General features: G+C 43.3%; 1 protein-coding gene across 2 annotated transcripts in view; it reads right to left on the reverse strand.

The window, feature by feature from the left end:
- The window catches only part of CCDC85C (coiled-coil domain containing 85C), a 108,350-nt gene that overhangs the window by 18,912 nt on the left and 69,531 nt on the right, over window positions 1-19,907 (reverse strand). The window contains exon 3 of one of the 2 annotated variants that reach the window (XM_054515057.1): window positions 4,042-4,143. In XM_054515057.1, the coding sequence (XP_054371032.1) occupies window positions 4,042-4,143 (102 nt within the window). Of the gene's footprint in view, window positions 1-4,041; window positions 4,147-19,907 lie in introns of both variants that reach the window. The other variant, XM_036383365.1, reaches the window with a different exon arrangement.

Consider the following 19,907-nt stretch of genomic DNA (forward strand, 5'->3'; position numbering starts at 1 on the left):
TTAATAATTAACCCAGCTGCAACTCTTGAGGGGGTAAGATTACATTCCATACTACCTTATATTCTATCCCCCTACAGGAATTGGCATCATCAGGCATTGTCTTCTCAAAAAGGCAGAGCTTGTCTCAGCCCTCACAGAGTGTATCTGCAGGTACTTTGCCCAGGATTCCCAGTTCCAGACCCAGAATGGTCTCCAGCCACATCACCAGCAGACACATCCTCCTGCACCCAGATGGGGAACCACAAGGAGCTCCTGCTCCTCACCAAGGGAACACTACAAACTTGGTGCAAAACCTGAAGGAAGGGGAAGGTGAGGATTATTCTAACCTAACATGTCACTCACACTCACACCTACAAACACACATTCACATGTTCACCAAAAGGTGGCCAGGGTCCCTGTGTGTGGCACAGGAAACAAGGGACACCCACTGACAGCCCTGGCATCCCTCCTCACTGACAGCAAAGAAATGGGTTCTGGGACACATTTTTCACATGCCTTAGGAGTCAGTGGTGATTACAGGCTGACCTTTATCTCAGCATCTTGCTTACCCTCCAAAAACCCTAGGAAAGCTGCTGCCTGTTGCCTCCTTTCCATCACTTTGGTCATCTTATCTATTCCTTCCTCTTGGAACCACAGGAAGAAAAATTGTGGTGTGACACTGCTCCTGTTATCAGGGAACCAGTCCTCTGCTGATGAGCCATCTGTGCTGTGGTCTTATCACAGCCCAGACCTCCCAGTCCTGACACAAACCACACATCCTGGGGTGTTTACCCATTTCTTGCTGCCAGTCACGTCTGTGGCCATCAGCATGAGCCAAAGCATCCCTTCCTCTAGAATTCCTGCTGCTGTTTTCACACACACTTTCCCACCCACACTCCATGCACACTACCCTTAGCATTTCCACTGAGTTACTCCCACCAAAGGCAGGATTCCCATCATAAATCACATCAACACTGCTAGCAGATTTTAAGTGCAAGCCAGCCAGGCTAGGTCTGACTGCTAGCAACAAGCTGGTTCATGTTTAATGGTGTTCTTTGCCAGTGTGGATAAATGGTTCCTCCAGGCAGCTGGTTTCTGAGCTTCTCAAGGTGATGGTACCACCACAGGACCATAAGCAGCCCTCAGGTCACCTTCTCATGCCTGGGCACTGAGATGGGCCTGGGGGCAGCAGGCGGTACATGAAAGTCTGCAGGGAACATGTGTCAGAGCAGCCAGAGCACCCATGAAGAGGCCAAAGAGAGAGGTGCAAGCTCTGGGCCATGCCTCAGCCTCCACATGCATCCCCAGCTGTGCTGCAGGGGTCTGGGATGTCCCCATGGATGTGGGGGAGTAAGCAAGCAGCTCTGTGGGGTTTAGCTGCCAGCTGCAGTGAAACCATGACACCCAAAAGCCAGGTGGGCCACGGAGTCCTCAGCAGTGCACGGCTCACTCAAAGACAGCTCTCATGCCTGGGACAGCAGCTCACATGAGACTGAGCAGCTCTGGAGGCTCTGGCAATGGGAAAAATGGAGCCAGCCTATCCAGTCTCATCCCAGGGAAATGGCAGGTCCCATCAGGAGCTTGTTGCTGCCTCCTCTCATGAGTCCAAGCCAGAGGAAATCACCCTCATCTCCTGAAGGACACAGTACTCTGGTACTCCATGAAATGGCACTGGGTGGCAGCTCCCAGAGCTGGAAAGATTGACTCTCAGCTATCAGTTCAAGCTAACATCTATATCACACCTTCCCCTGCAAAGGACAGGGTCTTGTAGGCCAGACTAACCCCAAGGACTGCTGCTCCTGGACATTTGGTGACCACTGCAGACTACAGAGCAAATCTGTAATTATCTGTGTGCATGAAGGCCAATGCACAGAGTGCAACTGTGAGTGTCCTCTGCTTCTGCATCCTGAGGGTGCACTGGTGTCCCTGATCCAGGACACACTAGGAAACACCCAGCTGTGTCCTAAACTGGGCTATGACAGAGCCCTGGAGAGCTGGGGTGATGCCTGCTTGTTACCTGTGTGACAGTGACAGGGATGAGCTGGGGAACTTCTCAAAGAGTTACACGGGCAGTGCCAATGATGGAACCCTGAATGGATGTGGCAGCTTTGAAGCTGACACCAATTGTCCATCACTCACCCACATGAAGCTTGTGCAGGCACAAAGAAGAATGATTTCTCACAAACTCATGCCTGCTGTCTGTTAAAAAAAGCCACAGAGAAACTCAGGTACATCCAAATATCTACTTGTTTAAAAAAAAACACAGAGAAACTCAGGTATATATAAATATCCACTTCTGGCCATGCTCAAGTCATTCAAAGACATTTTCATGAATCTGTGATCATTATCCTCATTACAAAAACAGTGTATCACATCAAGCCACAAATCAAGCGATTTTGTTAGAAATAAGTAAATAAATGGCTATCTCAGACAAGGTGGATTTGGATCCAAAGCTGTTTTTGTTTTTTCCTCTATCAACTTCCCACAGAGAAGGCAGAACACAGCTAGGGTGACAGATGAAAGTGAATGCCACACAGCACCCAGGCCTCTCCATAAATGCCAGGTGCCATCTCTTCCTTGAGGAAGGAGAGAAAACAGGGACAAGTAGCCAGGAAGGGCTCCAGCAGGCAGGACCATCTGCCACCAGCCCTCACACAGCCCCAGTGAGCTGCGGGGGCCAATGCTCAAGCAGAAAACTCTCCTGCCAGCTCCCATCGCAGCACAGCCCCTCTGCAGAGAGCTGCTGGATGTACCCCAGCCTGACTGACAAGATAAATGTAAAATCATGAGCAGCAGCACTCCTTGGGGCAACCAGCACAGGCTGACTGAGCATCACCAACCTGGAACAAAGCTGGGGAGCAAAAGCCTGAGCACCAGGGAAGCAAAGCAAAATCTCCAAAATTGTAAGGCTGGCACAGCCAGATAAACATCTCCAGGTTCAAGTCTCTCTGCACTCCCTATAAAGTGTCCTGTCTTTACATATGGGGCACAAAGTTATGAAAGTGAATATTCACCTGGACAGCTTTATCCCTCTTTTTTTAGCTTGAAGCATCTCTATCCATCCTGCCAGTTAGCAGGGATAGGAAGGGGGTATGCTTCCATACTTGAGTTTTATTTATGCAAACTTTGTTAAATTATCATTGTGCCCTTCTTTACAACTGTAAGAGATACACTAAATCTACAGAATGACTTTTTCCCAGTCAAGCAGCCAACACGTCTGGTCCAACAGCACCTGCAGCTCTCTGACCAGTGTCCCAGACATGGAGCAGGGAGGTTCTCCAGCTCTGCTGCCATCAGGATTTTGCTCACATTCCCAACACTCACAGCCCATTCCCACCAGGACTCTCTGACTGTTTCTATTCTCTTCTTCTAATCTGGAAAGCAGCATCAACACACAAACCTAGAGGCCCAAGCAGTGAAGCAAACATCTGGAAGGCAAACACCTGGCAGGGGTCCTCAGCCATGTCTGGCACAGCAGCACAGATTCCATCTTATGCAGGAGGCTTTAGTCAAAGTTCTTCTGTGGTTTGAGAAGCAATGCAGGCAAATCTTGGGAAACCCAAACCTCATTTGTGATACAGAAAAACCCAAGAACTTACTCACTAAACAACCCTGTCCATGCACTGCCAGACACCTGGCAAGCTTCACCCACAACCAACTTTTTTACAGCAGGCACAGGGCATTTACCAAGAAGAAGCTGCAGGTGTAACAAGCACCACCCTAGCTTTAAAAGATTCACAACAGTGACTGTCAGTAGACTGAAAACCCATGCTGGGAAGCTGATGAACTAAATTCAGGCAAAGATTAATGTTCCAGGGGCTCCAAATCCTCCCAAGGTTTTTGTTACATGTTTGCAACTCCAGCTTCAGGGTGAGCAATCCCTTGTGAGAGCTCCCCTGTAACTGGATGTATCCCAGCCTGGCTGACAGGATAACCAAAAAATCATGAGTAGCAGCACTCCTTGGGACAACCAGCAGCTGCAGGGCAGCCTGTCCCCTGCAGCCATGGCCACCCTGGGGACAGCCATGGCTCTGCCTGTGCAGGTGAGGAAATGTCTCTTACGTTCTGCAGGGCGTCCTGGTACTGTGGCAGTGAGGAGAGCTGGGACTCAGAGTGGTACGGGGACAATCCTTTCCTCAGAGTCCGCAGGTCCCCCGTGCTGGACTGCTGCAAAGACAACAGAAAACAGGACATGTTAATGGCAGAAAAGAAAGCTGGGCTCTCCCTGATGTCCTGGCTTTTCCCATGACCACATCTGTCCCCTCTTTACTTCTCCCTGCACCAACAGTGACAGTGAACACTGGAATAAAATGCTTTTTCCATTCTAGTCCTAGAGAAAACACCTGCAAGCAGCTGGAGGTGAACTGTTCAAGGTCTGCTACATTAAGTGATACAGCAGGAAGGCATTTTTATCTAAGTTCCTACATGCTCAATAAAAACATTTATTAAGAAGCACATAAAAATATTTTTAAGACTTCAGATTAAATCAGAATCAGCAAAAAAATCCACAAACCCCAAACAAACAAACCAACCAACTAACCAACCAACCAAAAAACTCACCCAAAAAACCCACACCAAGAGACATTTTCTAGATTAAGGCTTTGTAAACAGTGCTACTATCATTCACCTAAGCTTGCAAAATTTGTGTTGACGGGAACAGTTTCTCATTTGGTTACAAATTTGCTTGAACCCACAGGTCTTAAACATAGTCAAATAAATGAAGGTGGTTAACATGACTCTAAAAACCAGATAAATGCAACCATCAGCCTGCACTCACAGGGGAAGGAGCACTGGGTGTTAGGAGGACTGAAAAATCACCTTGGGACAAAGTTTCTGCCTTGTGTCTTTAACTCTCTGTGATCTTGAAATGTGAAGAATGAGAAGTGTTTCTCATTTATAAAAGTGCACCCAGAAAAAGCCAATACACAAGCAGCCAAAATCAAAGGTCTGGGAGAAGATTCTATCTTTATCACCAATAAACATCTCATTAACTTTTCATATTTTTAGCAGTATCAAGCAGTGCACTGTCCTCTATTTTAAGGTTTAGAAATCATGACCTTTCAGATTTTTATGCTCTATTAAGACTTTCAACTGCCATTTGCTACAGAAATTATGTTTTCTACTTCAAAAGAACCAAAGAAAAATCATTGGAGCAATAAAATTTAACAAGAAATCTCATAAATCGTATCAATTGTATGTAAAAACCTTACAATAACCCAAAGGCCTGAACATAACAAGGACTTTGGAGACTGTTGTCATGCACAGATCTCTGGAAACATCAGAAGTTCATTTCCATTTCCTGCTCAAAGAGAAGAATTAATGCACTCTGAGTGGATGCATTATTTTCTATCAGTGTCATATATATTTTCTTGTAGCTACATGGCCTGTTTTAGCTGATATTCAGCTTTGGCTTTATTTCAAAATGCTGTTTTCTTAGGTTAAAACTTCTACAGTGACCCAGTGCTTTCACAACCATTCTGGAGGCCTCACCCTATCAACTTTCCTTTTATAAGCTGTGAAGAGAAGGGCAGTTCTCAAGAAAGCCATAATGAGAAATGGATGCTAGTCCTGTGTGACCCAATCTGCTGGGAGCTGCAGTGTCTCACATGGAGTCGAGTGATAGAGAATGAGTTCAGCATATCAGATATCTGGAATTCCCCTGAATTTATGAAGAGAGAAGATGTGGCCTGTATTTCTTTCACATTTCACAACAGAGAGTCAGAAAGAGAGAGATCTGAAGGAGATAACTCCTTCTGAAGCTGAAAAGTGACTGCTGCAAAACCGAGTTTCCACTATTCCTGGGAGGTATATGATTTCAAAGAAAGGTTAGCAGGTCACAATTGAAGATGATAAGAAGACTCTTAGTTTACTGGCAGTGTCCCAGGCATGTGATGTCTCTTGGTGGTTATCCTGGAAGGATTTCACCTTGGCTGGTTGTGCTCCCACACCCCTGCTGTGTGCAACCCCCTCTCCACTCCTGTGTGTGTGTGGGGACACAGCAGCGTGGGGACACAGCAGCTTCCTGGAGAGGTCCTGGCCCTGCCACCCACTGCTTTGGGCCGTCAGCTCAGGAGCTCAGGCACTCTCCCCTGATATCTGGGATGAAGGGGCAGATGTGTGGCCAAGGGAAAAGCAGAACAAAACAGCAGAACCAAAACGTGAGGTTGTATCTTTGCGCTGGAGACCCCAGGGGCTGCAGATCCCCTCAAATCTCTGCTCCAGAAGAGTGTGTGGCCTCAGCAGTTTAGAGGCCATGGGTTACTCAGACTTCTGAAAACCGCGCTGAGACCTGCAAGATGGCACACAATCATGGGGCACCAGAAATGTAAAACCAGGTCTGAGAAAGAGAGATTTGCTGGACATTTGCATCCCAGAAACTTGCTGGTTTGCCCCAAAATCCAAATGGGTTGGTCTACCTTGGATTCCCCACGTGTTTCCTCACATTACAGCTTGTCCTCACAGAAAGTCAAAATGCTCTTCCCAGCTAAGGAAGGGAGACAACCAAACCAAGTCCAGACAACACCCAGTATCACACTGCTGTCACTAAACCCACACTAGTTTAAATTAATTTAATTAACTGCCCTATGCTCCTGCCTGGAGAAAAAGTCTGCGCTGATTTCAATTTGGCTTAAATTGGTTGAAATTGTGTTGGTAAATACACAGATACAGTCAAAACTCTGCTCTAACAAGTGTTTATAATGGATTAGTTCTATTGCTTTTTTTAAAGCAAATCCCATTTAAGACTGCACTAGCGTGTGACAAAACCATTGTTAGGTTGTTTCAGTGGCAGCTGATTATGAATCTGACCTAATGCATTCAATTTGATGGAAAGATTCCCACTGAGTTCAATGAACATTAAAACAAGCTCTTAATTAAAGAACAGAAAGGAAAAAGAGAAAAAAAATAGGACAAGAAAAAGAAAAGACATCTAAGAAATAAAAACGCTGAGCAGTGATCTCTCCAGAAGAGGAACAAGGTGTTTGGAGCAGAGAGTGGGTTTGCTAGTGCAAAAAGAGTCTTCACCTGCCATTATTTATAAGACATCCCTGTCAGAGATGGGCAGAGTAAACTTTTTCCTCCCACTGTCTGTCATAAAGCCTCTTTCATGAGCCCTGCGCTCAATGCAATTTTCCTTCTATATTTTCTAGAAGTTATTTGGGAATGCATCTTACTTTATTGCTTGTGGTTTTTTACAACAGGCTACCAATCACAGCTCTGCACCATTTATCTTCCCTGTACTAAAGGGAAATGTGTGTTTTTACACCATAGAAAGAAAACTGCTTTTTCTCCCTTTCTAAAATTAAAATGCTGCAATGACACATATTCAACAGACCTCCCTAAACATTTGCACATTCCTTGGGCTTTGCTATCAGTGTTGGAGCTAACCAGGGAAAGAAAGTGAATCCCTCATTAAAAAGCAATATGACTAATGATGCATCAGAATGAGTAGCCATTACTCCACTTAAACCTAAATTAAAAATCCTGGTATTTGCATTGTCAATTCACTCACAAAATGAAATCTCTTATTACCTTACCCAATTTTCATTACTGAGATGTAAGTGGATCCCAAATTGCTTTTCTAGTCAGAAAGACATTTTAAAAGTAGAATCCCTGATCATCTCTGTTCATCATCATTGCTGGAGATTATCTCAACTAAAGGGCAACATATCTATAATAAATTATCCTTCAGGTAAAATCACTTCACGTTTCTGGAGTTTCAAGAAATTTATCACCAGAATCATTTTCATCTGAACTAAAACTCTGTGGGAGCACTCAGTCTCAGTCAAACTTTTATTGGAACTGCTTCCTGAGCTGAGGAGCAGAGACAGAAGGAGGGACACAGCAAAGGAGACCAAGTGAGAGCTCAGGAGACTCACACACCAGTCCCCAGCAAACACCAACAACTGGCCACTGACTGCTCCAAGAGTGGCTCTTGCTCTCTTACTGTCAATATTTTTCAAACCCTAGTTTCATCCATAGGTCAAAGAAAAAAAGAAAAGATAAAGGAAGCATGTCCTGACTTTCACAGTGGTACAAAAGTGCAAGACCTGCCCTTGGTCCTGCTCAGCACTTCCTGATGAGCACAGGGACAAGCCAGCAGAGCCAGCACCTTCCCCTGGCAGCACAAACCTGAGCCACACACAGCCAGCACTGGCACCCCACCACTGTCATTCCAACACAATCACTCCTCAGCACTCACAAAAAACAACAAAACAGTTATTGATCAATTTTTCAACTGGGCAGGACTTCAGAGTGACCCAGAAGATACCACTGGACCAAAGCCCAAGACCTTGCCAGCCTGTTATGAAACAAATGCACACAGGCCTGTCCCTCCCACCAGGGAAGGGAGTTTGGTCTATTCCCACCAGTGAGAAAAGAGTAGGGCCAACAAAACAAGTTTTTTAGTAAAAATAGACTGAAAAACCAACTTTTTTTCAGTGTAGAAAACAAGCAATTTGATGGGTGGAAATGGATATTTTCCATAACAAATAATGTATAATTTTAAATGCTTGAGATAGAAATTAAAGTCTTGGTGCTTACCAAAGACTAAAATTACATTAAAAAAAAAAAAAAAGGCAAAACAAAACAATGAAAAAACAGCAAACACTTGTTCCTATCAAAGCTTTCTATCCTGCTAGCAAAGAGAAGAAATGGTGGCCTCTGACTTTTTGACCTGCTGTGCTGAGTGATTCAATTGAAAAATAACACAAATAACACAAGAAGATGGATGGTGTTTGTGGTATTTTAAGGTCAAAGTACTACAAAGAAACATTTATTTTCCTCTTCGTTTCTGTCCAGTAAAGTCAGATCAATGCTGTGGCCATGTTGGACCAACTATGAAGATAAAGTGTTGAAAACTTAGAGACAAGTCAGACAAATTATCTTTTCTGCTACCCTTTAGTGTTACTTCTGCTAGAAGGGAGAAAAAAGAAGACAAATATTTAATTCTGAAATACTTTGATGCAACAAAATGGACTGTTCTTAACATAAATTAAATACAGAAAGAAATTTACTTGACAGAAAGTTCTCAGTATTTATGAGATTAGCAAAAAATTATTTCAATTAGAATTATGTTCTGAAGTGACCGTGGAAAATTAAAAAGCAGCACTGTCAGCTCCCAGTAATTCATGAATTAGCATTCAAAACAGGGTTGTTACATAAGTAGCCTTTAATTGAAAACACTTTTTTTCTCCTTTCACATAAATTCTAACAGATGAAGGCTGAAAACAGATTTTAAAAAGATTTAATCATAAACGATCAGTTTGACCCTGTGCCCTGTGGAAATATTAAAGCCTTCACAAAGGGTCACAGCTTCCCTTCTCCCCATGGGCTGTGGGGTCATTTGGGAGCCAATTGGGTGTCTAAACACGGGCATCCTGTGCCTGAGCATACCCGAGGCAGCCCTGGAGACCTGGCAGAAGTGACAAAGAGCTGCTGGAGACAAAGAGCATCCTCCAGCTGCAGGCAGGAGCAAGGAGGGACAGGCCTGCAGGCACCTGAGGACCACAGCTCTCTCCACCCCTTTGAAACTCATTTCTAACCTCCTGCACTGTGAGAACTTTCTCTCCTCACTTCTTTCACAAGCCTTTTTTAAAAACACACAACAAAGCACCAAATTGAAGGCCCCTTTCTGTTTAGCTCTGGGGAGTATAAAGGGATGGCAAAATGTGTCCAGAACACAGAAAATCAAGCATACATGAGTCACTGACAGCAGACTTCCCAAAGGACTGTCATTTCCAAGGGTTTATAATAATCAGCCTCATTTTCCTACAATGCAGACCCACTTGCACTAAGCTCAGGAGACAGCGGATTACACACTGCACCTCTTAAATGTATTAATATTATATCTGCTTTCAACACAACTTTAGAAGAAATTATGTAACAGCATGAAATGCAAATAGATGGAAAGGAATACTGCAAGGAACTCAATATTGACAAGAGAACATGCTCTTATTGACACTAGCTTAGAAGATTTTCTTTGGACAAATTATTATGCCACACCATCACCCAGCCCTGTGACAGACAAGCAATTTCCATTTTTCAGTGGCTACCTCCCCTTTTACAAAGCACAGGATTTCCTTCAGCCATCATTTAAAAACATCAGAATGAACTTGGTCCTCAGCAACAGGGCAAGGGCATCACATCCTGACCATGTAAGCCCATAGAGATCCTGTCTTATGATTTGGGTAATTCTCTATATGGGAAAAAATGCCAGTATTAAAAAGAAAAAAATGCTCTTATTTCAGATTTTAGTTTCACCCATAAATCTTGGATGTTAGATGGAAAACTCTGTTGAGACCCTGGCTTTTGATTATATACATTTGTGAAGAGAAAAAAAATGCAGAAGGTTTTATTTCAGCCCACTGTGTCAGGCTGCCTTCATCTTTATGGACTCTTGCACTGCCCATTACCTGGATTACTTGTCTGTCACTGTAATATAAATTCTTAACCTACCAGCAACAATACTCTAAACCATAATTGTTCCAGTAATTGAAACTGCCTCAATTTTGACACTCAACAACCCATTGTTTGCAACTGAGTAATTAAATGGAAGATTTAGCTCAAGACCTTTTTCTGTTATTTCCTGTAGCAGTTTAGCTGAAAGTGCACACTTCTCTTCACATAGGCAAATGGCATTGATTTGAACTTGGCCAAAACACAGATATTACTAACCAATGTCTTTTGCACAAGAACAGGGCAGAAATAAAAATAAATTAGTGGCATATTTATACATTCAGATGATTAAAAAATGGAAATCACCAACATTAGCAAGTGAAGCAATAGAATAAGCAATCAGAGCCCTAAACAATCAGCAGCAGTACTAAAGGCAGCCCCCCACTTCCAAAAAGCTGCTTGTGGATACATTAGCTCTCTCTGCCTTACTGAAATTTCCTGGGAAGCTGTTGCACTCAGCCAGCTAGAAGGGAACAGAAGAACATTATACACGTGGAAACTTAACCCAAATAAAGTTATTTTATTATCTTGAAAAAACCCCATATCTTTACCACAGGTGACCAAAGGTCTAATATGCAGGTGTCAATATTGAGTTACTTGGTAAGACAACATCATTATCTGAACTTCAACCCCTTTCCCTATATTTGTGAATGAAGCCTTGTGGAACCCATCTGCACAAACACTAATACCTTACTGTCCAGATTCAGAGCATGGTGAACCCCCCAAACAGCTGGTAAAGCTTGATCACCTTACTCTTCTTCTCAGCTACCACACTCCAGCACACCTGCAGAGGTCAAAGGCACTATCAGAGCACACAGCCCTGTTGTTGTGGTGTTGTGAGGGTTCCCAGGATGGGGTGAGAGATGAGACTCTGACTCCAAGTTCTTAGAAGGCTTATATTATATTATATTATATTATATTATATTATATTATATATATTATATTATATCATATACTAATACAATACTAAACTATAGAGAAAAGAGACATCAGGAGGCCAGCCAAGAATGATAATAAAAACCCGTGACTGACCAGAGAGTCTGACACAGCTGGACTGGGATTGGTCATTAATTAAAAACAATTTGCATGGAAGCAATCAAAGATGCACCTGTTGGTGAGCAACCTCCAGGCCACATTCCAAGCAATCAGATAATTATTGTTTACATTTCTTTTCTAAAGCTTCTCAGCTTCTCAGGAGAAAAATCCTGGTGAAGGGATTTTTCAGAAAATATCATGGTGACACCCTGTAACAAGGAGCTGGCCCAAGGCAGAGCAGTGACATTTTACTGAGCTAAAGCAAAGCACAAACACATCTCAACACACAGGAGGTGGTGCAAAGCACCTGCCTTGCACAGCTCTCACAGGGGCACCAGGGCAATGGGCCCTGATTCTCAGCACCAGCAGGGATTAGCCCTGTCAGGCAGCCCTGTGCCCCAGAGAACATCCCCTATCACACAACCTAGCACAAACATTTCCCCCTTATCTCATTAGTCCATGTTTTAGTGTCTCATGCACCAGGAATCTGAGGGATGGGCAATTTCACTGTGTGAAGCTAGCAAATAATTGAATTAAGGTTCAGTAATTGCAGTTATCACTACAAGACTTTCAGGCAAAAATAAGCTCAGCATAGCACATATCTGACTTTAAGTATATGTGAAGAGTCCCATTAGCTTCAGCAGCATTTATCAGGCAAGTTGGAAATCCCACACATGAGAGTGCAATAAAAAATCAACAGATTTGATTTTGAAAGAACTCTGCAAATAAGGAAAAAAAATTAAGGGATGAGATTAAAACTATTTAACATCCTCCATGTCATGCAATAATATGAGCTTTCTGCAACAGGAGAGATTAAATTCCTTTACACTGGTTCATATCCCTGTTGTACATGCAACACATCTGGGGATCACTTGAACTGGTGACAAAGGCTTTAGGGGATAAGGGTCTGTCAAACACCCACTCTCCTGATTCCCTCTTCAGTATTCAGCCAGGAGGTCACAAGCACAGCCTCAGCCAGCTCCATCAGTATATCCATTTTTAGTACTTCATGTAGAATTGGAAATGCATTTGGGCATTGTGCCATGGCTGGATTGTGGCCATTCACAAATGTAACACAGGGGTGAGGATCCCCACTTCTGCCTAGGCTCTGACTTCCCCCTCACATCATGATCTGTGTTCACAGAAGCTGGAGGGGCAACCAGATTTCACCTGGCTGCATTGGTGACAGCTGGAATTCTCTAATGTTGGGGGAGCTAACAACTTTGGGAAAGGCAGGAGACAGTCGGTAAGAGGCTTAGCAGATTCTACCATGTAAAATCATTCTTGGAAAAAGACTTATTAGCATCTCAGTGGGGTACAGGATATAAAAGCAGTGCAGGTTTCAAACCTCTCCATTCTCTGTAGCAACTGAGGTAGGGAACTTAAGTGCACTGCTAATATTCAAGAATGTCTGAATTTTTGTCCTCTTGTTTTAGATCTGCAGAGAAAGATCAAGCCCATAACTCACAGGAGACTCAGATAATCAGTTCAAACCAAATTGCAGTATATAATTATAATCACACAACTGGCAGGCTTTGCTCAGGAGGATATATGAGCTGGCATGGCTGAGAGATCCAAGTATCACAGCCTATAACCCAAACAGAAATGCAGCTCAATAGTTAACAAAGCCAAATGGAGCTATAGCCACTGGCATTTGGTGCAGCCCAGGTCTGGTCTGTGGCTTGCAGGGCTGGAGTTTCAGAGTCACAGATTAATAGAGCTCATCATGGCCCATTAGAACCAAAATCAGCATCTTTACTGGGCGTGCCAGCAGAGAAACTACAGAATGCTGCCCCAGCTCCTCCAGGGAAGTAGATGTTGATATGGATGTAGTATCAAGCACAGCTCTGGACCATCCCCCAGAGTCACCTTTCATTTTCTCCTGTCAGCTGCACTCCAGGCAAGGAGGCTACAGGGAAGCACAGCCCCTCCTCCCAAAATCACAGCCACAGCAGTGCTGCTGGGCTGCCCTCAAGGCAATCCCCACATGCCATAAAACAACAGAGTTGGGAATGAGATAAACAAAGACCTGAACCATCTCCTGATAAAGCAGCAAAGGTCCCTTGCAGGATTCAGCTCATGCTGGGCACGCAAGTCTCTCCCCTCTGGAGGAACTCAGATATTCCAAGCTCTCTGCTGAACCAGGACTCAAGCAGGCAGGGAGAATCAATTACTGCCAGTCTCAATTTTTTTTGAGTTAATCTGAATATTCTTTAAAAGTCTCTTATTAAGATTTAGATTTACATTTTTGGCTTCATGAAAAACAAAAGAAAACTGAAAATCTTGTCATAAACTTACAGTTTTGAGTAAAGAGGCTTTTTTGTTCTCAAAGCAATGAATGATTAACATCCTTCCCATTGTTGCCCAAGTAGTTTTCAGATGTCAGACTCTGAATCTTTCTTGATCTGGGCTTGAATTTGGCATTTTACTCATTGAAAAAATCTGGTTTTCAGCCTCTGCAGTTATTGCATAGTTTCCCCTCAAGACATTTTTCAGTACTTCTCAGATGGACAGATCACTGAGACTCTGTGTACTTTGAACTTCTCCACATGTATCAAAGACACAAAAAGGCTTCTTCATAGCCTGATCTAACTGCAATTAAGAGCTTTTTCCCTGGCCCTGTCCTCATACAGAGATAAAAAGTGGAATTTAGTGAAATTATTACAAAGCTGGTTAAGCACAGGATATGACTAATCCTGTATTTCACAGCTGGAGGTTAAACTGAGCCTCATTAAACCCAATGTTCTTGCTTACCCACAACAGAAACAAATGGGGCATGACAGAGCTTTGCACGTGTGCATCTCTCTCACACACACTCTAACACTGAAATTCAGCTCCAGCCCTTCCAAAATTTTAAGCTGCAAGAAATTATATGATGGTCTCAGAATTGTAAGAGTGAATCAACCCAGCATGTCTCTTTCTATCTGTTAGTTGACTTCTGGATCCAGATCTTTTGAATTATATTTCCTAGATTTTTAGGGAACTCTATTTACATTCTCATAAAAATCCCTGGATGCCACAGGTGACAACCCCCAGAACACACAGTACACCACCCAGATTTCATTACAAGTTGCAAAAGCTCATTTCTGTCACTGATCATGCACTTCAGAAGTGCACAAATGCACTTCTAAGTATTTATTCAGAGAATATTTATTTTGGTAAGTAGCAGCTCAAATCTCTGATGTCCAAAGCAAACTGAAGGAACTCCACTATCTTAGAGGGCTTGAAGGTATTTTGAACTGCTCCTATAAAAGTGTGCATTTCTTATCTGGGGAGAAAAAACATTTTATTCAATAAGTACATATTGTTACTTACATCTCAAGTCAACTTATTGGATAGCAGACTGGTCAGATCAGTCTTGTTATTGTAATTCATAGAAGAAGTGAAATGGAACACACTTGGACATTTGTAGGGGGATAGAATATAAAAAAATAAAGGTAGTATAGAAAGTAATCTTACCCCTAAGGAGTTGCAGTGGGCTAATTATTAAAGATAAGGAGCAGACCTGACTTTAACAGGCCACAGCTGTAACCAATGAGAAGAAGAGTGCTATAAAAGAGTGGATTGGTTGGTTGGGGAGGACCTGGAGACAAGTGGCTGCTTTGTGAAGAAGGAAGAGTCAGTGCTCGTGAGAACATCAAGGAGGCATGAAACTCTTGCAATAAGGAAACGCCACTGTGGGACTTTTGCAATATAATGACAACAGCCACTGATTGGCTTTGCATGCTATGTTGGATTTTTTTTTTAAGTTTCTGCTTCCACAACTAAGGAAGCAACATTTGAGGGATTCTGTTATCATATTTTGCATTTACACATGTAAGCAATGCAGTGCATTCTCAAAACTATATCAAAGTTTTGGTCTCGAGAGAGAAGGTCTCTGAAAATCTTTCTTCAAGAATTGTACTCCAAAATGCATGGAGTCCTGTAGGAATTCTCACCATTTACTTGAAAGGAATATTTGGATGTGACCCCAAATACGAATCTCCTTTTTCATTACTTAAAATTAATATGCAGCTAAACATTGAAACACTGACTAAAAATGGTAATAGAGTAACTGAGGGCAAATCCCCTTCAGTATTCTGAATTTAAATGGAGACCAACTGCCTGGAAAACTTTCATGTCTGAGTTGCTCTGTATTACCAAAAAAAAAAATCCTATTTCCCTTGTGAGACCTTAAATTAAAGCAATTATACTTATCCTCCTCACACACAAACAATAGGCAGGCTTTGGGGAAATCAGACAGGTTTGTAATTTTGTTCCTGTCGTGGTGAGTGTGTGCAGTGCTCCTGGCACAAGCCATGGCCTCAGACAAACCTCCAGAGCCAATTCACAGAGAGGCCCAAATGCTGAGACCTTACAGCACCTCTGAGAGCCAGGGGCAACTCTGCAAGCAGGAACTGTTAATGGCAGACTTGGCACAGAAGTGGCTGATAATAAAATAACAGGGGAAATTGCACTCTGACTCTGCTGAAGCCAGCCAGCACATTGTGGGCAATTTCTTTTTCTCCTCCTTGGGAAGAGATCAGAATGGCACTTCTCTCCACTGAATGGCATTTACATCTTTGTTCTTTGCAGTGCTAACGATTGTCAGGCTCCTTTTGGCCCTGGGGTCCAGATTTTCCCTCTTGTTTTCAGAAGGATGTGCTGGAAACTGCCTGCTGAGTGCATGGTTGTGCCAAAATCCAATTTGCCCAAGAATTGTGGCAGCCTGCAGATGCTGTGACCATGGAAGTTCCTTGCTCAAACACCTCAGCCCTGTTTCAATAGCAGTGTTTCAGGCACTGCCTACTATCTAATGAGTTAATAATATCTACCATTCCTACTATTAAATTAGTTAATATTTTATTAACTCATTTAGCTGCAGCCTTTTAATTCAGGAAAAGCATGCAATTTCTTAAAAGTGAGACTAAGAACAGTTTTCAAGAACTTGTAGGGATGCTCTAAAGATCTTGCAAGGAAACTCTAAATCCCAGGCAGCTAGCAGGCTGAACTGCTGTCAAGTGCTGCTACTGAAGTCTATTTGGCAATTTTAATTAAATACTCATAAATCTCAAGGGCTGTCACTCCCTAGAGAAGAATTTTTTGTTTCTGCACCAGGGGACTTGTGAAAGAGGCACCAGGACTTCATTTTCAAATGTCCAGTTACTTGGAGCCTCACCTGCCCAATGCACCTGGTTTCTATAAACCTGGATGTTTTGAAACAAAGCTGTGTAATGTGCCCTGAGCATCTCTGAATAGAAAAATGCCTCTGGCACTCCTGCTCTCAAGGGAAAAGGTAGACACAGCTCAGCAGAGACTACAAACCAAAAGGAGTCCTGACAGCCAGCCCATGGTGCACAGTACCTGGTTACAAGGAGAGAGAAAAGTGATGAGCCCACACAGCCTAAAAACTCCAGTTTTAGCTAAAAGTGTGTGTGTACAGAATGAGCTGAAAATGCAAAATAGTGTGAAAGAATGGCCAGAAGTTTGTTACCCTTATTATCTCTATAATGTATGCACTAGTTATGAAACTACCCAGAACTGACCTTTGGAGCTCCTAAATGTTGTAAATACACGTCTCTCTAACCTTAAGGGGAAAGTGTGTAATTAAAAATTCCTTTTTTTTGTTCAAGGGGCAGCATGAAGGAGCTTAAGGGGTTTATTTTGTGCTTGGACACTTCTAGCTCAGAGGAATGGAAAGCAAATATGGTCTCCCACCTCAGGGATTGTATCTTAGCAATATGGAAGGTATCCTTGCCTGGTCAACCAGACACCAGTAAAGAAAGGTTAACATCAGCTCTTCTGGGCATTTCCCACAATGACACAGAGGAATATCAGGACTTCACGTACGTGATGGTGCACAGAACAAATGCATGCACTCAGCAGAGCACAGTGCAAGTCTTGCCTGGAGAATGTGAGGCTACAGAAGTGCTGCCCATGAAGCTCTCTGAAACCAATACCCAACATTTCTCAGAGCTTTCATTCATCTTCTTCACACTGCAAAACTAAAACTTCCAGAAACCAGCTGCACCTGGGAGAAAGGTTCACACCATCCTCACCAGGCTTTGTGGGGTCTTTGCCACTGTGGCTACACCACAGACACCTACCAGCACTGGAGAGCAGGATGGAGGGGTCTTTTCTGGTAGTAGCATTTGCTACAACCTCTGCCCAAACAATATAAACCAGGGCAACAGAAGTTGTGGGTTGCCAGAATTGCTGCCAGAGACTTTGCCAGCACAGTGATGCCATCCAAGAGCGTGACCTTCTAGCTGACATGGTCACACCAACAAAGCATCACAGCATAAACTGTGTCAAAAAAGTAAAAGCTGGGGTTGTTTCTCCTCAGAGAAAGGAAAATGGAGAGAGTGATGAGTACTGATGGGTTAGCAATGTCAGAAGCATATTATTTTCCAACTGGAAATGCACATAATATCCTTCCTTAGAAAGCAAAAGTCAAAACAACAAAACCCCCACATATATGACTATCATAGTAACACCCTTATCTCCATTTGCTTTCCTCCCACTGCAGTGTGGCTTGTAAGATGGTATTTCTTGATTCCCAAGAGTAAGAAAAGCTCTCTCCATTAACCTGTTCAAATAAGTCACTAGAAAAACAGAAGTGTGAACCCCAGCACATCTGTACTTCAGGTGACATGTACAGTGCACAGCAGCTGCCAGGCATGGGCTGGGCTGCTTTTGCAGCTTTTGCCTGTCCCACTGAGGCTTTCTTCTGAGTGCTTCTAGAGAAAGGATATGTGGGAAGCAGGAGAAAAAGTTCAAGCTCAGAATCCCCTGCAATCAACATCTTGATTCCAGAAGGGGCTACAAAGGCACCACCTCTCAGCATACCTTCACTCCAGAGATGCTGAAGAAGATAAAGCAACAAGTCTCACTCAGGATGCATCAGCCAGCAAAAGGGTATTGTGTCACTGGCCACTGGAATATAAATCCAGCCATAAAGCTTGCAAATATCCTTTGCAGCACCAGCCTTCTCAGGTTTCTCTGGATGAAGCACTATTTCAGCTCTATGTTTAGCAGTTGGAAGGGAGCCAGGAAGACTTCCATAACCACCCCTGATTTGTTAATCCCTTAATGTTCAGGCACTTTTTGTTACTTAGGACGTCAGGTTTCATCACCCCTCAGCACACTGGTGATAGAACTTCTTGACACCAGGCTGCAAATATTATTGCAAAGTCAATACTCCCAGGGAGAAAGCCAAGCCGAGCTGAAATGTGACTTTGGTGTTGACAAGCCAGTTTGGCACTGCAGAGTTCAAACAGCCAGGATCACCTGGCAACTTTGAAAACAGGAGAAAGTTTGCCAGGATCCTTTCTGACTAGAGTCTTATCCCAAAATCCACATAGTAACAGCTAAACACTTCCCAGTCAGACAAAGCAAGTAAAAACACAGTAAGTGGATTATGCTCTGTGGGAAAGTGCTGGGAACTATATGTACATATGCATGTGAGCCTGTGTCTATACAGATTTTCCTAATCTTTCTCATTAAAAAGAAAAAAATCCAGATCTGGGTGTGTAGTATGACAGACTGGAGGTGATGCAGCTCAGTATTCCCAGGGAGTTCAGCCAGCCCATGGTAGTCCTTCAACAGTCCTGATGCCCTAAGGACAGCTAAGCCCCTTCTTATAATAAGAGAAGTTATTTCCTGAATGTGATCTAAAAGAAGTTGGATCCTGGTCTTTTTGGAGAGCCATTGAGACATCACACAGGGGCTGCACAGCACATCACAGCCAGGCTGGCATCAGTGCCTGCTGCCACTGGGGATGTGACTGCCCTTCTCCAGAACACAGAGCTATTTTAAGGTAATGTCCCACCCTCCTGGATTCAAATATTTGTAATTATACAGCCCAGAAGGTGATGACACCTGAGGACAGTAGAGGAAAAGGCATAGCCTTCATACCCAGGGCAGCATGCAGGTGAAGGGCTGATGAGCCTGAAGCAGCCCTGCACAACCCAAAATTAACTGGGTTTCATCCTAACAATGCAATAAACCCATGCAGCTATGCAGACCCTATTCATGTTCACCATTAATTACCAACTTCTTCTTGACCTCCCAAGGCAGATCTGACAGAGTAAAGTGCTTGGCTGTGGCAGGACAAAGCTGGGCCAAGGGCACACTGAGCCCATCCCTGAATCCATGCACATCCCATCTGCCTGTCAATAGCTCCAATTAAAGCAACCAGACACCAGCTCAGCCACAGTTTGGGAGAAAGACGGGGGACCTAAAATCAAATTAGCAATCAATTAATATATGAAGCAACTACAAAGCTGGTGAGTTGAGCACCCTTTGGGGTTTAACCCTTTGGTGCCCTCTGAGTTTTTTTCATGGCTAGTAATGCCAATGAGTATGCTGGGAGAAAGGAGTAATCCTTAAAAAAGCTCAGAGTCGGGCCAAAATGCGTATTTCAGAGAGAAAAAAAATTGGCAAAATTATGTTATTAA

This window comes from Molothrus ater, chromosome 6 (assembly GCF_012460135.2).
Source record: "Molothrus ater isolate BHLD 08-10-18 breed brown headed cowbird chromosome 6, BPBGC_Mater_1.1, whole genome shotgun sequence".
In the NCBI taxonomy this organism is placed as follows: Eukaryota; Metazoa; Chordata; class Aves; order Passeriformes; family Icteridae; genus Molothrus; species Molothrus ater.